Genomic DNA, 21,831 nt, shown 5'->3' on the forward strand with positions numbered 1-21,831 from the left:
AGTTGGCTGGCTAATGCATAATTCCCAACCCTGGGGTGAGAGGTAGAGTTCACATGTACCCCTTGGTACAGGCTAGGCCCAGGGAGGGGTGATTGCCTGAGCTGCTACCTTCTCAAATTGCTGATTGGTCCCTCTGTCAGGTGTTATGGAGATGTGAACAATCATCTAAGGCAGGTGCACCCCCTTCTACCCCCCCCCCACCCCCCCCACCCCCACCCCCAGTTGGAAGGAGCACACCATCGGAGATGCTGGAAATTCATGAGAGATTTTCTCGCAGTGAGCCAATCATCTTCACAGTCAATGTCTACTAAACATAAACGGAATGAAGCTCATGATTCAAAGACTACCCCAGCTGCACTACTGTTCTTTGGGTTTTATGTACTAAAGACAGTCAGTCCTTTGCCACGGTAAATCCATTTATTGTTCAGATAGGTGTTGATGCAATTACCGGCCCTGTGAAATCCTGCTCTCATTTACACAACAGCACTTTGCTTTTGGAGACTACTTCTGAAACTCAAGCACAACAACTACTTGCAGCTTTGCTCCTCCATGGCTATCCTATCCATGTCAAGGTCCATCAGATGCTGAATTCTTCCCATGGTGTTATTTACACTAGGCTGCTTGATGCTCTGTACAAAGCAGAAATCCAAGTGTACCTTTCTGATCAGGGTGTCATTGCAATCCATTGGGAGATTAAAAAGGTAGCTGCATCCTTAGTGCCCACACACACTCTTTTTCTCACTTTTGAAAGAGTAGTGCTTCTGTCAAAGATCAGAGCAGGCTATGAAGTTATCACAGTCTGACCATACATTCCAAACCTGATGAGCTACTAGCAGGGTCATCATTACAACCACACTCGAATGCCCTGTCAACACCTGGCCAAATGTGTAACCTGTGGTAGGGATGCTCACGGGGGCTGTTGTCCACCTCCTACTCTCCGCTGTATCAATTGCAATGGCTATCATGTAGCCTCCTCCCAAGATTGTCCCTTGTATCTCAATGAGTGGGCCGTCCAGAAGCTCTGGGTGAAGGAAAAAGTGCCTTACCCAGTTGCTCGCAAGTTGTTTTGTAGTCCAAAACCCTGTTTTCTACCATCCAGCAATTACAGTATTGTTCTTGCTGCATCCCACACCATGAAGGAAATGGCCATGCAGACATGCGAATTCAAATTCAACACTGCGGTTGTAATGGTTGCAATCCCGTTTCCTCTACCAACTGTGCAACAAGCCACCAAACTTTCGCCTCGTGGGGCACAGTCATCTGCTGCACACCTCGCAGGCCGGAAAGGTCAGAAGGAATACTCCCACAAAGACTTTTTATGTCCCTCCAGCCAACAAATGTCTGAGTTTTCCTCTGGCAACTAGAAAGACTCTAAGAAATCAAAGAAAGGCAAACGGTCCTCTCCTTCGCCGAGTCAGAGATCCTCTCTGATGGTGTCGCCATGTGATACCCTCACCCAGCTGAACTCTGTGTCGCCAGTGCACATCTCCAACTGTTTTTCTGCCCTGGACTCTGCAGACCAACAGAGGGAGAATGCCTCTGCAAATCTCGTGGAGCAGGCTCTTCCAGCCTCTGCGCCCCTTCAGCAGTGAGTCTTTGAAGGCTGGCACTCGGCAAACACTGAGGTGACAACCCTTCATTTTTTCCCTCCTCCCCCCCTCCTTGTCTTGACTCTCGTCCAATGGAGAGTGTATGTCCTTAGATCCAACAAAGAGAACTTACACGTGCTCGTGGAATCAGTGTCTGCTTGTTTTCTGCCTCCAGGAAACAAAATTGTGTCCTGATGACTGGTTTGAGCCCTCGCATTTCTTTCCAGTCCACTTTGACCTTTCCCCCAAGGACAGCATTCCATCTCATGGGGCAGTTGTGCTGCTCTTCCAGGATGGTTCATAGTCAAATCACCTCCCTGACTACCCAGGTTCAAGCTGCTGCAGCCCGCATTTTCCTTCCTCACTTCACCTTTTGCCTTTGTACTGTTTACATCCCTCCATCATTCAGTGTCATCAGGACAGACATCCTCCATCTTATTGGGCAACTCCCTCACCTCTTTCTGCTGCTCAGTGATGCACACCATCTCCTCTGGGGCTCTCCCAGAACCTGTCTGAGAGGTGCCCTCTTGGCTGACCTTAGCATGAGAGCGCCCACGTTCCTTTCAGACTCCACGCACACCTGTTCCAATTTGGACCTCTCCTTCTGTGTTGCCCAGCTTGCCCAGTGTCTTGAGTGGTCCGTTCTGTCTGACACATACTCGAGTGACCATTTCCCATGTGCTATCCATTTGCTGACTCCTACCCCACCTATGTGCACACCCAAATGACAGCTTTCTAAGGCTGACTGGAGGCTTTACTCCTCACTGGTGACTTTCAACAAACAACTTTTCCCTAGTTGTGATAACCAGGTAGAAGATCTTACAAACATTATTCTTACCACTGCCGAACATTCCATTCCTCACACTTCCTCTTTACCATGCTGTGTCCCGGTCCCTTGGTGGGCTGAGGCAAGCCGTGAAGCAATTTGCGTGCAGAGACGTGCTCTCCACATTTTTAACCATCATCCTATGATAGCAAATTGCATTTGTTATGTTGTGTGCTTAGTGTTGTGGTGATATTCAGGATAGTAAAAAATCTAGCTGGATTTCATTTACTACTTCTTTTAACAATTATACTCCCTCTTCCATTACGTGGCTCTCTGGGACCAAGATCTATCCCCAAATTTCCTGCTTGACCATAAAACAGATGATGTCTTTTTGCCACCGCCATTTGTTAAGTGATGCTCCCCCACCACTTTGTGCTCACTGCCCTCAACTTTTGACGGTTTGCCATTTCCTGATGATGGAATGCCCTGTTTTTAACTATTTAAGTTCTAGTTACGTTTGCCATCTGAGTTATGAGCCATTTTAATGAATGACGCATGGGCTGTTGACCGCATTTTGCTTTTTATCTGTCGTAGCAATATGATGAAGGACATTTAATCTTTAGTTCAGGACCTCCACTTCTCTATGACATATTTTGTGGACCTTTCTCCAAGTCCCTGTTTTGAGCTATCTTTCCTCCCATCAATTGGGCTTAACGTGTAGTCGTTCTTAACTTATTTTTTTGTCTTTGTGTTCTATGGTTATACATGGGCTCAGATGACCCTAGTTGTTTTTGTCCTTTATAATGAAACAAACAAGCACACCCCTCCCTCTATACCAACATCCCCTATATACATGCTGTGTCTGCTGCTGAACGTTTCCTCAGTCAGCACCCACCTGATTCTAAACTTGTGACATCCTTCCTGCTCACCTTAATCAGTTTTATACTTCCCAGCAATTACTTCACCTTTGTGGGGCAAACATATGTTTAAACAGATCAGTGGTATGGCCATGGGAACCAGGATGGCTCCTTCCTATGCAAACCTTTCCACGGGTCGCTTGGAGAGGACTTTCCTGGGGTCCATAAGCCTTGAGCCCCTCATTTGGTTTGGATACATTGACAACATCTTTGCCATATGGACTCATGGTGAGGCTGACCCGTTAAAATTCATGGAATCTGTAAACACATGCTCCCACCCAATTAAATTTCACATGATTGTGTTCCAAGTCCCATGCCACTTTCCTTTATGTTGATCTCATCCTCACCAAAGGCAAGCTCCACATTTCGGCCCACGTTAAACATACTAACAAACAGCAGTACTTGGATTTTGACAGTTGCCATCAGTTCCATGTCAAACATTCCCTTCCATATAGCCTTGGCATTCAAAGCAAAGATATTTGTTCAGATTCAGACTCTTGATGGCAATACACCATCACTCTCACCTCAGCCTTCATTGGATGGAATTACCTCATCAGCCTAGTTCAAAAGCAGATTTCCCAGGCAGTCTTATCCAATCGTGGTGCTGCTCATCCCTCCAAAAATCCTGACCCTAGTCTTGAATGTATTAATAAGCTACTTCGACAAGGCCATGACTACTGCTATCTCCAACACATTACTACTGCTGTATCCAACGTCTTGGTCCGCTATCTTGTGGAAAGTTTGAGCTCCACCCAGTATCACCACACTTTCTTCCATCGGAAACGAGTGGAGGAGGGTTGGACGATACCCTTCTCTTCTCATAATCGTGATTGCTACAATGCCACCTTTACTATGAGGAAGCTAGATCATGCTCTCTCTGGTCTAGATCATGCTTTCACCTCATTCCGGTCCTCCACCCCAGGGCCAGACAATGTTCACATTCAGATGTTGCAAAACCTTTCTCTTGCAGGCAAGCACTATTTCCTTCATTCCTACGATTGCATCTGGACAGAGGGCACGTTTTCCAGATGCTGGTGTGAAGCCACTGTCATACCCATACCTAAGCCCTGTAAGGACAAACACCTTCCTTCTAGTTATTGCCCCCATTCCTGTCAACACTGTGATTGCAAGGTTAATGTAACATATGATTCATGCCTGGCTTAAGTCTCGTAATTTACTAACCACTGTACAGTGTGGATTTCAAGCCTGCAGTTTTGCAGTTCACCATCTCATCACTTTGTCAACCCATGTCATGAATGGTTTTCTGTGGAAATACCAGATTGCGGCTGTGTTTTTTGATTTAGAGAAAGTGTAGGCCACCTGCTGGAGGACTGGTATCCTCCGTACTCTCTTTGTGGGGCTTCCATGGCTGCATGCCCTATTTCCTTCAGGAATTTTTAAAAGACCAAGTTTTCAAGGTACGTGTGGTTTCTGCCTTGTTAGACACATTTATCCAGGAAAATGGTGAGCCTCAGGGTTCCGTCCTGAGCGTTGTACTGTTTGCTGTTGCCATTAACTCTGTTATGGCCTGTCTCCTACTGGGTATCTCTGGCTCCCTTTTTGTTGACAATTTTGTCATCTATTGCATTTCTCCAAGGACTTGTCTCCTTTAGTGGCATCTTCAGTGTTGTTTTGATGGTCTTCACTTGTGGAGCATTGGCTATGGCTTTCGCTTTTCCACTGACAAAACTGTTTCTATGAATTTGTGGTGGTACAATTGGTTTCTTTCACTGTCTTTACATCTTGGGCCTGTTGCTCTTCTCTTAGCTCTGAAACTATGAAATTCCTGGGGCTCATACCTGATATGAAATCTTCTTGGTCCTCCCATATCTCACCTGGCTACCTGCTTTACGCGGTCCCTCATTGTCCTACGTGTCCTCAGTGGTACTTCCCGGAGAGCAGATAAGACCACTCTCCTCCATTTGCATCGGTCCCTTGTCCATTCGAAACTGGACTGTGATGTTTCGTTTATACATCTGCATGTCTGTCCCTCTTACGTAGTGTCAGTACTATCCACCATCGTGACATCTGTTTGCTACTGGCACCTTTTACTGTAGCTCAGTTGAGAATCTGTATGCAGAAGCCCCTGAACTACTGCTGTCATACCACCGTGATTTCCTCCTCAGCAAGATATGTATGCCGTTTGTCTGCCACGCTCGGCCACCCATCCTCTGCCTTTTTTTTGATGACTCCTTCGATTGCCAGTATGGGGTATGTCCCTCTTCTCTGTTACGACCTGGAGTTCATTTTCGGCTATTGCTCCAGCAGCGTAACTTCACACAACCTGCCACTTTCCCAGTGGGTGTGAGCCCTTCACCACTTTGGCTTAGTGCGACAGCCCGTGTTCACCTCGGCTTTCATTCGTTTCGTAAGGACACTGCTGCAACCGTGCTCTATTGCCGCAAGTTTCTCGATCTTCGCACGAATCTTCACGATAGCACCTTTGTATACACTGATGACTCTTGGACTGAACGTGGTATCGGGTGTGCCTTCGTCACTGGCACCAATGTTTTTCGGTATCGGCTTCCGGAACACACACAGTATTTACAGTGGTGCTCTTTGCCTTGTATCAGGCCATGCAGTACATGCGTCGATAGAGGTTTTTCAATTGTGTCCTCTATCTGGCCCTCTCAGTGCCCTTCAGGGCCTCTGTATGCTGCAAACCATCCATCCCTTAGTTCAATGGGTCCAGGAAAGCTGTCACTTGCTCATGCTTGATGGAGCCACTGTGATGTTTATAGGGGTCCCCCATCATGTCGGTCTGACGGGAAATAAAGTTTCTGATGCAGCTGCCGAGGCTGCACTCCTTGTACCTCAGCCTGCTAGTTCTTACATTCCCTCTGATGATATTTGTGTTGCTGTCTGTCAGCAGGTGGTGTCACTTTGCCATCACCACTGGTCCTCCCTTCATGGGAACAAGCTCAGGGGAATTAAACCTCTCCCAGTAGCTTGGACAACCTCCTTCGGCCCTCTTGCTGCTAGATCATTTTAGCCAGATTACGTATTGGGCACTGTCTTTTTAGCCACCACCATTTGTTAAGTGGTGCTCCCTCACCACTTTGTGCTCATGGCCCTCACCATTTGGCAGTTCGCCATTTCCTGACAGAATGCCCTGTTTTTAACCACTTAGGTTCTAATTATGCTGTCTGAGTTATCGGCCGTTTTAACAAATGGCGTGTGGGCTGTTGACCACATTTTACTCTGTAGCAATATGATGAAGGACATTTAATCTTTAGTTCAGGACCTCTGCTTCTCTATGGCATATTTAATGGACCTTTCTCCAAGTCCCTGTTTTTAACTGTCTTTCCTTCCATCCACTGGGCTTAACGTGTAGTCATTTTTAACTTATTTTTTTGTCTTTGTGTTGTTTGGTTATGACATGGGCTTGTATGACCCTAGTTGTTTTTGCACCCCAAAAAAAAACAAACACACACACACACACACACACACACACACACACACACACACACACACACACACCTCTCCCTCTCTACCAGTATCCCCCATATGCATGCTATGTCTGCTCTGAACATTTCCTTAGTCAGCACCCACCTGATTCTAAATCTATGACATCTTTCCTGCTCACCTTAATCAACTTTATATTTACCAACAATTACTTAAATTTGGGGGCAGACATATGTTCAAACAGAACAGGGGTATGACCATGGGAACCATGATAGCTCCTTCCTATGCCAACCTTTCCATGGGTCACTTGGAGAGGGCGTTCCTGGAATCCATAACCCTTCAGCCCCTGGTTTGGTTAGGATACATTGACGCCATCTTTGCTATATGGACTCATGGTGAACAGAACTGTTAAAGATTTATGGAATCTGTCAACACATGCTCTCTCCCAATTGAATTTCAAATGATTGTATTCCAAGTCCCATGCCGCTTTCCTTGATGTTGATTTCATCCTCACTGAAGGCAAGCTGCACATTTCTGTCCCCATTAAACCTACTATCAAACAGCAGCACTTGCATTTTGACAGTTGCTATCCCTTACATGTCAAACATTCCCTTCCCTATAGCCTTGGCATTCAAGGCAAACATATTTGTTCAGATGCAGTCTCTTGACGGCAAAACCATCACACTCACCTCAGCCTTCACTGGACGTAATTACCCCATCAGCCTAGTTCAAAAGCAGATTTCCTGGTCTGTCACATCAAATCCTGGTGCTGCTAATCCCTGCAAAAATCCTGACCCTAGTCTTGAATGTATTAATAAGCTACTTCGACAAGGCCATGACTTCCTAAAATCATGCCCTTAAATTAGTTCCATTCTGTCTGAGATTTTGCCCACCACACACAGAACAGCTTTCATCACCCTCCCAATCTGAACAGTATCCTTGTCAGTCCATAAACTCCTTCTGCACCAACTTGCCTACCCTATGGCTCCTACCCCTGTGACTGTCCCTGCTTCAAGAGTTGCCCTAAGCACCCTTCTATCACCACTTATATCGGCCCTGTTACTGGCACAATATATGCTATCAAAGTGAAAGCCACATGTGAAATGACACGAATCATATAGCAGCTCGTATGTAAACACTGTTCGGCCTTTTACATTGGCATGCCTACCACCAAGTTATCAATTAGAATGAAAGGGCAGAGCCGGGGAGTGTATACTGGCAACACACAATATCCTGTTGAAGAGCATGCACCACACAACATGACAGTCATGACCTCAGTGCCTGTTTCACCACACAAGCCATTTGGATTCTTCCTGCAGACACCAGTTTCTCAGGACTTCGCAGGTGGAACTGGTGTTTCAACATATTCTTGTTTCTGGCCACCCACCTGGCCTTAATTCACATTAATTTCTTCCATCTCAGCATTTCTTCACGGTAACTATTTCTTTCTTCACTCCATTTTACTTTTCTATAGTTTCCATTTTCTGACCTGTCTGTCCAGCCCCCCCCCCCCCTCCCCATACTGCATACAGTGCACTTAGCTTTTCACCCTTATTAATTCATGCACAATATTTAGTAGTAGTCTGTGTCTTGCATGTTACCCTTTTCATAAATCTCTCCAGTCCTTTTCCTTCACCTCTCTTCCTCCCCCTTACACACACTCATGTTCAGAAAAAAAGGAGAACATCTTGAATGATTAGAGGTAGAAAGTTCATATTCACAGAACATGTACATTAGTATGTTCTGCAGAAATGATCAGCATTTGAGCCATTTTGGTCCATGGTTTCAAGGTTAACATCAATATCATGATGCAGTAAAATGTGCCTGTGGCTCTCGTTGTCACTACAAATCAAAAGTAATGGATCAGTGTAACTTGAGGAGACATGTAGGATGCCTCACAGACATGTGCAAACCATACCATCATATCAGTGAGTTTGAAAGAGGGAGCGTTATTGGCATGTGAGAAAGTATCCATCTGAGAAATTGCTGGTCTTGTGGGATGAAGTGTTTTGACAGTGCAACATGTGTGTGCAGAATGGTTCACGGAGGGGCGTAGAACATGGTGAAATGGATCAGGTCGCACCACCCACACCAACCTCCAAGAAGATTGACACCTCATTCGAATGGCACTGGAGGAGAAATCTGCATCCTCCTCATCTCTGGCATAACACTGGAACAGTCTAATACATCTTACACTATGAGGGGTGACATCCTGTTGCCATTTATTTTTGCACGGGTTACTTGCGTGTCATTTGGCAAATGTGCATGAACATGCTAGGTGGCAATAGTGTATGGAATGACATCACTGGGGACAGGAGTGGCATCAGATAGTTGTTTTTGGATGAATCCAGTTTCTGTTTGTTTGAATAAGATGGCTGCATATTGGTTTGCTGCAGACGGAGAGCAGCATCACAGTGACTGTATTCGCACAAGACACACAGCAACAACTGAAGGCCTTATAGCATGGGGTGCTGTTGGGTGCAACCACAAATCACAGTTAGTGCATGTCCAGGGCACTGTGACCAGTGTGACCTATGTGAATGACATCCTTTCTGCACAACACCCCAGGTGACATTTTTCAGAAAAATGATGCACAACCACGTGTTGCTGCACGAACATGCGCCTTCTTGATGTCACAGGATGTCAGCCTTTTGCCTTTGCCCACCAGATCACCAGACTTGTTGCCAATCAAAAATGTGTGGGGATATGGTGAAATGACAGGTTCAGCACTGTGACCTAGTGCCAACTTCGAGAGGACGACAGTTCGATCCCGCGTCCGGCCATCCTGATTTAGGTTTTCCGTGATTTCCCTAAATCGCTCCAGCCAAATGCTGGGATGATTCCTTTGAAAGGGCACATCTGACTTCCTTCCCCATCCTTCCCTAATCCGATTAGACCAATGACCTCGCTGTTTGGTCTCTTCCCCCAAACAACCCAACCCAACCAAGTGCCATCAACATGTGTATGTGTGTGTTTTCCCCTTCTGCCACTTGGTGAGTAGCTTCTTTTAATTATCCTAGTACATTTAAGAGGGTCATGGAGATTCCTTTTCCACATGATATAGCCTTTGTTAAAAATATTTTGAGATTTAATGTTAACTTTGTAGTGGTATATCATTTTTATCATTGTCTTCATAACTATAGCTTAACTCAGTTAAGTTTAGCACAACCAGCTATATTTCTGTGTGTTTGAGAGAAAGTTGTATGAAGGTAGAATTCATAAAAAGCAGGACACAGCAGAAATAACATCCACAAGCAAGACATGCAACACAAAAAGTCCTGTTACTCAATAAAGCTACCTGTTGTACAATATTTTTCCAAGCTTTAAAAAGAGAGAACAGTTTTCACTTGTGGCTGTTACTGTTGATTTACTGTTGAAACTGTCCATGGATTTTGTACGCAGCTTTGTGGACTATTACAGATGAAGTAATGGTGGCTTCATGTCATATTGTTTCATTTATTTGTGTCTGCCTTAATCCTTTGGCATCACTGGAGACAAGTATGACACATAGTCAGCTCAGGTGATTGAACAGGCAAACTAATGTCACCAAGTGAAGCAATTGGATGACTAAAGAACATTTCTTGAAACTTAGTAAATACTGAAAAATGGAAATGTGCAAATCATCTTCAAGCTCTTCCATCTTGGACCCCAAAAAGCTTTACAGCATGCTGAAATAGAGCAAAATTCTATTGGTACCATGATTTGTATGTTTTTTCCCCCTTGAAAAAGCATTTCAGCAATGAAAACATTTTGTTCACTAACCAATTCATGATGTTAACCGAATGCAGTGATGACCCAGATAACCAAGGCTCTCACCATTGTTCCCTTTCTACAGCTCAAGAAGTGATCATTCCAAATACTACATGAGATTTATTGTGATAATAGATGACCTTCAAGCACACACAAGATATTGGTGTTACATGATGTCAGTGTTGATGTTGTGATGTAGATTAAAGTGGCATATGGGAGATTGGGGAATTAAAACTGTTAGGAGCTAGCTTAAAGTACTTTGTATCTGTGTTATGCTGACAGATAAACATATTTTGTTTTGCTACGTATACAGTGGAACCTTACATAGCGAGCGTAATTTATTCTAGAATCCTACTCATAGTGCAAAACATTTGTTACGCAGAACAATTTGTCCCATATAAATTAATGTGAAATACGAATATATGTTCCATGCCATTTATTCAAAGAAAATTATACATACAGTATTATGTACTTTATTATTCGCAATACATAACTAATTATTTTTTTACTAAGAAGCTATGTATAGTCATTTGTTTCTGCTGACGCTTCAATGCCCCTGGCGAATATATGATGCAGCATCATCATCGAATAAATTTGTAGCGTGCATAGCCACTTTTATTGGGATGATGATTTTCAGTGTATGATGCAACTGATTACCATGCTTTCAGCATTTCTCTTTCTGTGCCAGAAGATTGCTACGTTGCTGTTACTACCACCTCCTCCTCCTCCTCTCCACAACTTCCTGCTGTGAAACACATTGCAACTCCATAAGCTCTTTGCTGGTCATTTATTGGCTGTGATCTTCCATGAGCTCATCAATATCATTGTCATCCAGTTCTAGTTCTATGCTCGTGGTCAAAGACACTATCTCGCTGACTGCTGGCTCCACAGGTACTGCCTCAAATGCCTGAGAGTCACATTCGACAACACACTCTGGCCAAAGCTTCTTCCAAGCAGAAGTGAGAGTTCACTTGGTAAGCCCTTCCCTGCCTTTTCAGTCATCTTGACAGAGGCTGTGATGTTGAAGTGATATTTCCAAAACTCTCAGAGAGTGAGATTGGCAGCTTCAGTCAACTCAAAGCAATTCTCAAAGAGTGTTTTAGTGTAGAGCTTCTTAATGTTAGAAATAATCTGCTGGTCCATAAGCTGGAATAACGGAGTGGTCTTGGTAGACAGAAATTGGATCTCGATGAATTGAAGTTCTTGAAGGAAGTGGTCTTGTAAGTCTGGTGAATGGGCAGGAGTGTTGTCCATAACAAGCAAGACATGGAGTGGCAAATTCATCTCAAGCAAGGACCAGACACTTCACTGACCCAATTGCAAAAAAGATCATGTGTCACTAAAGTGTTATTGTTGGACCTCCACATCACATTCTGGGCCTTACACTTCTTGAAGGCTCATGGAGTTTTTGAATTGTAAACAGGCAGGGTTTTATTTTCAGATTGCCAGAATAGCAGTGTGAGACAGTGGCTTGTGACTAGGCAATGCATTCTCCTGTGCTGTTACAATTGATGATTCGGCATCCTTTTCCAGAATAGGCCCATCTCATCACAATTAAAAACCTGTTGCAGCAGATAACCCTGAGGGTCTACAAGCATCTTGAAGTTGCTGATGAAGTTCTCTACCACCTTGTGCCGTGCTTCACAACACTGTGGATGCCGGTTCTTCTCTTAAACATTTAAAACCATCCACGGCTTCCCTTAAACACTTCTTCGACTGCTCATGATCCTGGCATTTTCTTAACAAGGTCAGCAAAAATCATTCTTTCCATCTCGCAAATGATGCTCTCGTTAATAGTGTCACCTTGCTATTGGTTTTCATTTACCCGTATAAGAAGCAACCTTTCAACTTCATACAGAATATGAAACCATTCTTAAGATACTCTTGTCACCCCTTTGAAGCGTCTATCTCCTTAATCTTGTCCTTGTTCTTCATAATAGTGCACATAGTTGATGTAGACCTATTGTATGTGTGTGCTAAATCAGCAATACTTACACTGTGTTCACATTTTTCAATGATTTTACGTTTCATTTCTAAGGCCATTTTGTGGCGCAGCGGTTAGACACTGGACTCGCATTCGGAAGGACGACGGTTCAATCCCGCGTCCGGCCATCCTGATTTAGGTTTTCCGTGATTTCCCTAAATCAGTCCAGGCAAATGCCGGGATGGTTCCTCTGAAAGGGCACGGCCGACTTCCTTCCCCATCCTTCCCTAATCCGATGAGACCGATGACCACGCTGTCTGGTCTCCTTCCCCAAACCAACCAACCAATCTAAGGCCATTTTCTTTCCCTTATGGTCGTCTTCTTGCAGCTTTACCTTTGGGGACATTTCTATAAAGTTTATTAAAATTTGCACACAAAAAAACCACTGTGTGAACACAAGTTTGTAAAAATGTATGATTACAAGCTGCCCTAAGATGATAGCAGAAAGAGTACTGAACTGTAGCATGCAATAAGACATTGTTTGTATGCCCCTGCCGACAATGAAAGGTGTTCATGTTGTGGAACATTTGCCGTGCTGCGCGTGAATGACTGGTGACGTCACACTAAATCGTTGTCATTCTCTATGCGAAATATCACTCATTAAGCAAGTCATTTTTTTACAATTTGTTTTGCTCGTTATGTGAATTGCACATTATTGGAGGTGCCCGTTAAGGGAAGTTCCACCGTATTGCGGTAACACTTAGTGGCAAAACAAAAGTATAGAAATAGTGGGTAACAGGGTGATTAACAATGAAGGATTCTATTTGTTGTTGAACTGAACTGTGTATGTTAAAAACTTGCTTTGACTGTTATTATAGAATTGCTGATATACCTGATGTTCTGTGAAGGTTGTTGCAACCTGTGCCACTGATGCAGTACCACTAGTTGAATCTCTGGGTGCAGATGTGGTCATTGATTACACTAATCCAGATGCAGAGATGCTTATCCGCAAAGCAGGAAAGTAAGGACATTTTATGACTTATTTTGAATTAGCTACATTTGTATCTAAATGTAATTTTACTTAAGCAGCTATAATTCAGAAACAGGAAATTACTTGTGCATTACAAATTATTATATCAATTGGTGATAAATTTTCTTGATGATTTTTTGTTGAAGACAGCAATTCAGGAAGTATTCATTCTATCATTCATAAAAAATATTTTCATATGTGATATGTGACTACTTGTTTTTGTTTAGATTGTCATATTTCAGAATTTGAGATTCGTTTATCTGAGGTCAAAACACGTGCACACGCATGCCTGTGTGTGTGTGTGTGTGTGTGTGTGTGTGTGTGTGTGTGTGTGTGTGTGTGGGCGCGCACGCACGGGCGTGCGTGCATGCGGGGAGGGGGGGGGGGAGAGAGAGAGAGAGAGAGAGAGAGAGAGAGAGAGAGAGAGAGAGAGAGAGAGAGAATGAATTTTGTAAACTGTCCTGTTCATTAGATAAGATAATGTGAGTAAGTGTACGATACAACACTGGGTGTCAATTTTTATATGGTTTATCCAAGCATGTCATTTTTGTATAATTATTGGTATGAGGACAGTCAAAAGAATTTCATAAGGTAGCATTAACAATAATTAAATTCTCAAAATGATGATCAGACCTCAAACATACCTTATACAGACATGATTTATCCCCGTGTGGTTTCACATGTTCTGTCCCCCAAAGGTTATGTTACAAGGGTGAAAATTATACAATGCTATTGTGCAATGGGTTGTGCACAACAGCTTGTTGAGCCCCCCACTCCTCACACACTGCTCTCTCCCTCTCCACAAGGAAAATCTCAGTCTTTTTCTATTGACAAGAATTCAGTCACATTATAATAAGATTTAAAAGTGGTGCAAAGACTGCAGATTGTTTTAAATGTTCTGAAATGTAAAATTGCGCACTCCACAAAATTCAAAAGTGTAGTGTTCTTTGACTACAATGTCTATTAGTCATAATTGGAATCGATAAACTCGTACAGGATAGGCAAAATGTAACTGATGCTAAAAATACTTACAATAAGACTGATATGAGACTACCCTTGTTAATGAATGTCACAGAAGATCTTGATGTCAAGGCAGTGCCATGCTCTATTAAGCAAATGTAAGACACATGTAACAGCTCTGCATGGGTAAAAATCAGTGGGAGAGAGATCAGGCAGTTGAGGTGGCCAGGAGGTTATGCTGTCCCTTCTGACTGTCCTCTCCTCACTTCCTGTTTTAAATTGCTGTGCAAACAGTTCCTTATGCGCTTGTGACAAGGTTTTCAAGGCAGTTTGTGCTGTTGCACTGTCTTCCTGAAAAGTATATACACAATTATCATTAATGGTTTGGTGAAAGAACCATGTCGTTATGCAGACTCCAGAGAAATCACACCAAACACCAGTCTTTAGATTGTGCAACAGCTCTTCAAAACACTGATAGAAATTTTTTTATGCATAATGATGCATGTTTTGAGAGTTCACATGCTCTGGCAGGCTGAACCAGGCTTCATCTGGGGGGAGGGGGGGGGGGGGGGGGCGAATCGAGTCCTATTTCCACTTCATTCAGAAACGAGTAGCAGAACTCTACCTGTGAAAGTTCACCTGGCCACTTTTAACTCATTCACTTCAGTAAATTTGTACTGATGCAAATGCAAATCCTTTTTGATTATGTTTCAAATGGACAATCACTTAATTCCCATCTGGACAGATAAAGAGCGTTGAGATTTTGTCGTTCATCCCAGTCTTTCCTTCACTTGGGCATTGTTTTCTGTGTTCAGGTAGTTACAGTTTTTATTAGATGCAGAGCCCATTTTGCATCATTTTGCCACTAACTTTTGCATTGCAGTCATAGCTGGAGGTTTTGCCAAACCATTTCCAGTTTTAAACTGTTGCACAAAAAGATTCACGTAAGTTTTCCATTAATACAGGGAGATCCGGGAAAAAATTGGGAATTTTTTCATCCAGGAAAAAACTGGGAAAAACCCAGGAATTTTTCGTTGTTTTAGTTTTCATTTAAATTTTTGTAATTGTGACTGGTAAGAACTGATATTCTAACAAGAATATTACTGTATTCCACTAGTGCAGAATAATAGTGCAGCTTTAAAACATGAATGAGAGGAAAACAGAAAATAAAACTTAAATTGCAAAGGAAATGTGCCATATAAAATAACACAGTGCACTTACAAGCGTCTGCCAACAGCAAAATGTGTCAAAGGCTTCAGGAAGACTATGCAATGCTTCATAACAACAAATTGTCTCCAATGAGCGTGACGTCACAACTGTTTACATTAGATTCATTTAAGCAGTTACGAGCGGGCTCATGCACTCGCACAGTTGAGTCGCATATGAGTAATACCTTCTCCCGCTTCTGGCTACAGGAGTGTGGCTGTTGGCTGTGTAAGCAGCAACCAGCCACGTGGCGTACCTGGAAAAATTTTACTGCTGTGCCCAAGATGCCAGATTCACGTGTGCAGAGCAGGCACAGATCTCGTGGGGAGGGGGGGGGGGCGGCAAACCGGAGTGTCTTGAACTGGGGGGGGGGGGGGGGCAATTTTGGGGGAGGGGGCAATTTCATATTCTTGAGGAATAAAACCTTGTTTCACAAAGCACTTAGCATCCAGTGCACGTCGGGCTATCAATTATTCATACGATTTTGAAACGCATCCCTGCTGTTTTTTGGACATTTTTGAATGCATGTGTAGTGTACCTGATGTCTCTGCCAGGGGACTCCTCATCATATCTAGAAATGAACTTTTCTGCAGACAAAATGGGACGGGGCTATATGAGCTGAGGGGAATAAAGCCGAACCGGTGAATGCCAACTGCTGCTTGTTTATGTGGTGGATTCAGTTTGCAAATGTTCAGCGTTGTTATAAATACTAGCAAAATCCATAGATTTAGACTACCAGAGTGGAAATAAACAACTAACAGGAATAACAGGTAAGAAAGATTATGTATTATCTTCTTGGTGTATCCAAGAAAGTGAAATTCTGACAGAAAATTTTTGGCCAGATTGCTACACTAGACAGGGCCAGTTGTAGTCCCTGGCTAGCAGCTGCTTAAGTTCCATTCTGGGAGTAGCGCAGAAAATGCACTGTACGAACATGTAATAACGCTTAACCAGAGTATAATCGCTGGATAACTAAACCGTTGATTGTGGCTGGGTTAGTAAAGTTAACTGGAGAATGAGTTTTGACAGTTGTAGGAATAGTTACAGAATTAGTGATGACAAGATTGTTTGTTAGAATGAGGAAAGAGAAGAAACGGGGACATCATACAAATTATGGAAGAATATGACAATTCCAAATTTATACAAAAATTTCATGCTACTACTTTTCGGTCTCATGCATGAGAAACTGGAGCATATGAATGAAATGTGAAACTATTTCCTAACATAAAGCTTTTTGATTGCAGTAGGCCAAATAGATATTTCGTATTGGTACTTCGTGAGTTATGTTGTTGTACTATAAAAATGATCATTATTGCCAAAACAGTCTCGCTTAATTGGTGTATGTTACAATTACTGCAATATTAGAAAGGCCTATTTTGTTTTATCCAGCACACAGTGACAAAATAGACATAATCAGATTGAGAAACCACTCCAGTCTTGGGTACTATTTGTATCAACAGCTTTTTCAGTATTAGATGATGACATTTCGATTTTTCATGCAGAAAAGCGTTAGATGAACTTTCATGAGGTAACAGTTCTTTCACAGAAAGGAAAGCACGCCATGTAAAGCTATAGCAAGACCAAAGAGAAAAATCGTTATGATCTAAGGACTGAAGAAATGTGTACTATCTTGCCTGTCTCTTGTCTTTACTGGTTTTAGGTATCCTATATTTAATTTTATGTCACACAGAAGAGCAAGTTATTAGCTAATAGGCAATAAAGAGTCCAGATTTTATGAAGAGTTCTTGTTCTCCCAGTTACAAATAATCCCATCCAGTATTAATTGCGATTTATTATTATTATTATTATTTGTAAAAGGGCAAGGTGTCCAACCAGCCATTTGGGTGCAGGAGAGGAACTACAGGACATTTTAATTTCCACTGTCTTGAAATAGTTTGATGGCATTCATTACATAATATACACGTTTGAGTTCCACAGAGTGAAATACAGTGATGTGCGATATAAGAATGTTGTTTGAAGAGGCGTGGAACTGCACCTCAGCACACTTAAGACCAAATAACATGCCATACATTTCCCTGGAGATATATATTTTATGTATCAGACCTTTTTTTTTTTGTGACTAGTCTGAGATATAGTGGGGGGGTGGGGGGTGGGGGGGGGGGTGGTCTCCACGTGACCCGTGTTCTTTTCTGTTTCCTCTTCGTTTACTGCTCTCATGTCAAATGAAAACAAGACGGATTTCTGTGGCTGGGAGCTATCAAGTGAATTAAAATACATCCACATAATTATGGAAGGCTAAAAATGTGTTTCTAGTTTCAGATTTTATTTTATTTCCACCTTTCTAACAGTCCAGCATTAATCGCCTTGCAGAACAATAAAGTTATTTTTGTTGGTTTGTTAAAGAAATTTGGCTTTTATTAAGCTTTGCTGCTGAGGCAGTAAATTTATTTGAAATGAAGTGTTTAATTCCACACTATTGGCTAGTTTCAACTGTTCGCTGCATTTCAAGTGCACGTTTTCATCTTCTAGAATGTATGACATTATACCATAATAAAGAACCAAACATGAGATAATACAGTACTGGTGCTCCATGAAAATCTACATCCCGAAAACCACACCGAAAAGTTTGACATCAGGTCGAGGACTGATGTCATTGGGAATCTGGACATACGAATGTGCACTTCAAGCCGAACTATGCATTTTAGTATGGTTCACGAAATTCTGATGCTCTTGGAATATCCTCTGATGTCTTGTTTCTTTTATGACAGGATCTTTTAATGTTTTACACGTACAGGCTTCCTACGTCACAGTAGTTGCGCAAGCACGGTGATGCCTCTTATCTGGCAACTGCTGAAATGAATCTAACAGATCGCGGGAAAATATTGCGAATTGTGGTTTGAAAAGCATTATTTTCAAACTAAATTTCATTTAAGCAAAATGGACTATGTGCAAGAATGTATGATGAATTTCTTAAATCACAGAGCGTTTGCTCTCATTTAAAAATCAACTCTTTGATGACGAGCCATTTAGTATAATTTCGAGCCTAGAAGATAAGAGATTTATGTCGCTATTAAAAATTTTACTGGTGTGTGATGTATCTTCAAGTGTAACATGCGCTAAGCAGATCGACATCATATGTGAAAGCGTAGCTTCTCTTGTAGCTTATTAATCTTCGAGACAAATATTATATGCGAAAGCTTTGCTTTTCTTGTAGCAACACTATGTATAGTAACTTGAAGCATTAACTTTTGCTGTTGGTGGAATTCGAATTTATACTTTTGTAATACGAAAATATGCACCGTACATGTTTGCTGCACATAGGCCAAAAGGGGGATACTGAATGTTTACAAAAAATGGCAGCATGAATGCTCACAGCTTTGTTTGTGCCATGTCATGGAGGTGCTGGAAAAACTGAAATGGCAGAAACCTGAAAATAGCAAGCTATCCTGTGAAAGGCTACTTACAAAGTTTTAAGAACCTTCTTTAAGTGAGGAATCCAGGAATACAAACACAATCCCACATATCGTTCCCATAGAGATCACAAAAACAAAATTAGACTAGACACAATGCATGCAGAGGTGTTTAAGCAATCATGATTCATATGTTCCATATGTGAAGGGAATGGAAGCAAACCCTAATAAATGGTACAATAGCCAAGCACTTCATAATGATTTGTAGTGTTTAGGTATATGTAGTATTACATGTCACAGTTCCTTAAAAATGTGGTTCTCATATAAAACACAGTAGGTCAATTGAACTTACACATTTTCACACAGTTTTTATTCCTGTGACCTAAAATTTGTGGTGATTTTACAGATATGATATTATACTTGATGCTGCTGGACTTGGTGCTGATGCTGGACCAGGATATGCTGATTGCCTCAAGAACTTAAGCCTTTCAAAGTACATTACATTGAGATCTCCTTTGTTGAAGAATGTAGATGAGTTTGGAATTGTTGGTGGAATGCTGAAGAACATTGCAGAACTTGTTGCTCCAAATGTAAGAACAGGGCTTTCTAATCCTACAAGTTCAGTCCGATGGGGCTTTTTCATCCCATCAACAGACGCCATCACAGAAATTGGCACATTAGTAGGGACTGGAAAGGTAAAGTGTTTGTTATATCACACCACAAAGCATGTGAATGGTCATGAATGCTTACTAAGTTTCAGTTGGTATTTGTTATTTCCAGCAAACTTGATATAAAGTGAAATACATTTATTGCACACAAGTAAATGTTATAAATGAAACATATCGCAAGTTTTTCAGCGTATTTTGTGATGTGAACTTTTATGTTTTCCTGTTGCATGGCGATTTGATGATTTTGGACTGCTCTAGAGTACATTCCACCAGGTAGCTTTCACTAGATTTTACAAAATTTCCCCAAGTTCAGTAAGAGTTGGCTTGCCAAATTTTGTAAAATATGAATTACACTACCCTGCAAAATATACTCTGATAATTGTAACAAGTCAGCTTGCTAAGATTTCACAGTATCTATATGATTCAACCTCCTTGAATACTCAAGAGCAGTTGAAAATGTTTTACAGATCTTTTTTTCACAGATACAAACTGTTTTACAGATCTCACAATGGAAAGTACTGGGTGGAATATAAATAACAGGAGAAGGAAAGATAACCACACCCCATACAGTTGAGACCTTGAGTGTCCAGTAAATATAAACAAAATTGCTAATCTTGCTTAGTTTTTAGAAACGTCCTCCAGAGCTAACCAGTGTCACACACATGAGCGTTCAAGCTGCAGTTTGTGTGTGTGTGTGTGTGTGGGGGGGGGGGGGGGGGGGTTTGCATGCATGCATGTTTGTTTGTTTTTGTATTTGTTATCTCTGTAAAAGTATGTTGCCCAAAAGTTCAGCAATATTTTCAGTCTGTTTGTATGTCCACTGGCCACTAAATACAACATCTGTTCAGAGAACAGTTACATTCACCACTATTGTTTGTTTTATAATATCTTATCTTTGTGTAATAATTGAAGTTTGTAACATATAAAGTAATTGTGAAGAATTATTACTGTATTCATTGTAAATGAATGTATTCTGTATTTGTTGTAGATTCACAATTTGTGTGTGAGTTGTATTGTTATCCTGTTACAGCTAATTCCACTGGTGGAGAAAGTTTATCCTTTTGAGGAAGTACCTGCTGCCTTTGATAGAATGAAAACTGGTCATCTGAGAGGGAAAATAGTGGTTGATATGGAACCCACTAAACAGCAGAGTGAGCAAGCAGTTAAAAGTGGAGAGTAATTATTTGTGTTAGTTTATATTACTTCGAGTTTCCATAGGCACATATGTCTGAATACCTTTCTGCAAATAACAAGAAGACTGGTTGAACAGCAGATGAAATATTTTTAGTTTAAATTGGCGTTTACCATTACAGGAACCACTTAAAACTGATACATGCTTATTTTTATTCAACTTTAATTTTGCTTGACAATTGTAGCCCTTGTTCTGAATGTTTCGTAATGCTACAATTTCTCTGAAATTATCACCCTGGATGAAAAAGGGATGGTTAAAGAACTTTTCTCAAAAACTATCTGTGGGTACAGAGTTGAGAGTATGAACTTGTTTCTCATATGTATTTATGAACTTTCAGTGGTAACACTGACTTCAAATAGTGTGATGATTGCACTCTAAAACAGTGTCCCGTTTATTTGTGGGTGTAAATTATTCCTTCTAAAGTGCTTTTACACTGTCATATTCATTTAAACAAATTTATATTAAAAATGCAATTATTTGTTGTTAACTGTATGGTAATGGATAAAAATAAACATCACATTAATTGTCTTGTCAATCAGAAGATTTACAGTACAATTCTCACGCTAAAACTGTGTATGTAACTGATTTTGTGTATCTAATTATGTCTGACAATATATAGTTTGTAAACATTTTTTCACTATTTTATCCTAACTTCCTCAGTAAATATAACACATCAAAAATATATTTCTTTATCACAGGGAATAAGGGAACTTGCTGTGCCTGATTGTAGCATGTTCTTTGCATTACACTCTTTCAGTAGATCATTTGTTCTCTACAGTAACCACTAGTGTTGTGTGTGCGCCGCTTCATAGTTCACATGTAAAGTTTGTGCTTGATTCAGCCACTAGAGGCCACCGAGCCTGCTAATACCACAGCTGTCACGTGCACAACCTGCCAGCTGCATCCCTTGTTGGAACTAAGTACTGTATAGACTGGAGCACAATGCTGTGCCATCCCCTTGTGCATCAGTCATTGTATTGTACCTTGCCTTGTACGAGTGTGTTTAGCTGAGCAATAAATTAAAGTGTTCTTGGGGTTAGAACGTTTTCTTTC

General features: G+C 41.6%; 1 protein-coding gene across 1 annotated transcript in view; it reads left to right on the forward strand.

The window, feature by feature from the left end:
• Positions 1 to 21,410, forward strand: part of LOC124788054 (reticulon-4-interacting protein 1 homolog, mitochondrial) — a 92,987-nt gene extending 71,577 nt beyond the window's left edge. The window contains exons 4-6 of the mRNA XM_047255130.1: positions 13,260 to 13,372; positions 19,325 to 19,613; positions 20,617 to 21,410. Of these exons, the coding sequence (XP_047111086.1) occupies positions 13,260 to 13,372; positions 19,325 to 19,613; positions 20,617 to 20,766 (552 nt within the window). The 3' untranslated portion in view covers positions 20,767 to 21,410. The remainder of the gene's footprint in view (positions 1 to 13,259; positions 13,373 to 19,324; positions 19,614 to 20,616) is intronic.
• Positions 21,411 to 21,831: the final 421 nt, after the last annotated feature.

This window comes from Schistocerca piceifrons, chromosome 3, assembly GCF_021461385.2.
Source record: "Schistocerca piceifrons isolate TAMUIC-IGC-003096 chromosome 3, iqSchPice1.1, whole genome shotgun sequence".
In the NCBI taxonomy this organism is placed as follows: domain Eukaryota; kingdom Metazoa; phylum Arthropoda; class Insecta; order Orthoptera; family Acrididae; genus Schistocerca; species Schistocerca piceifrons.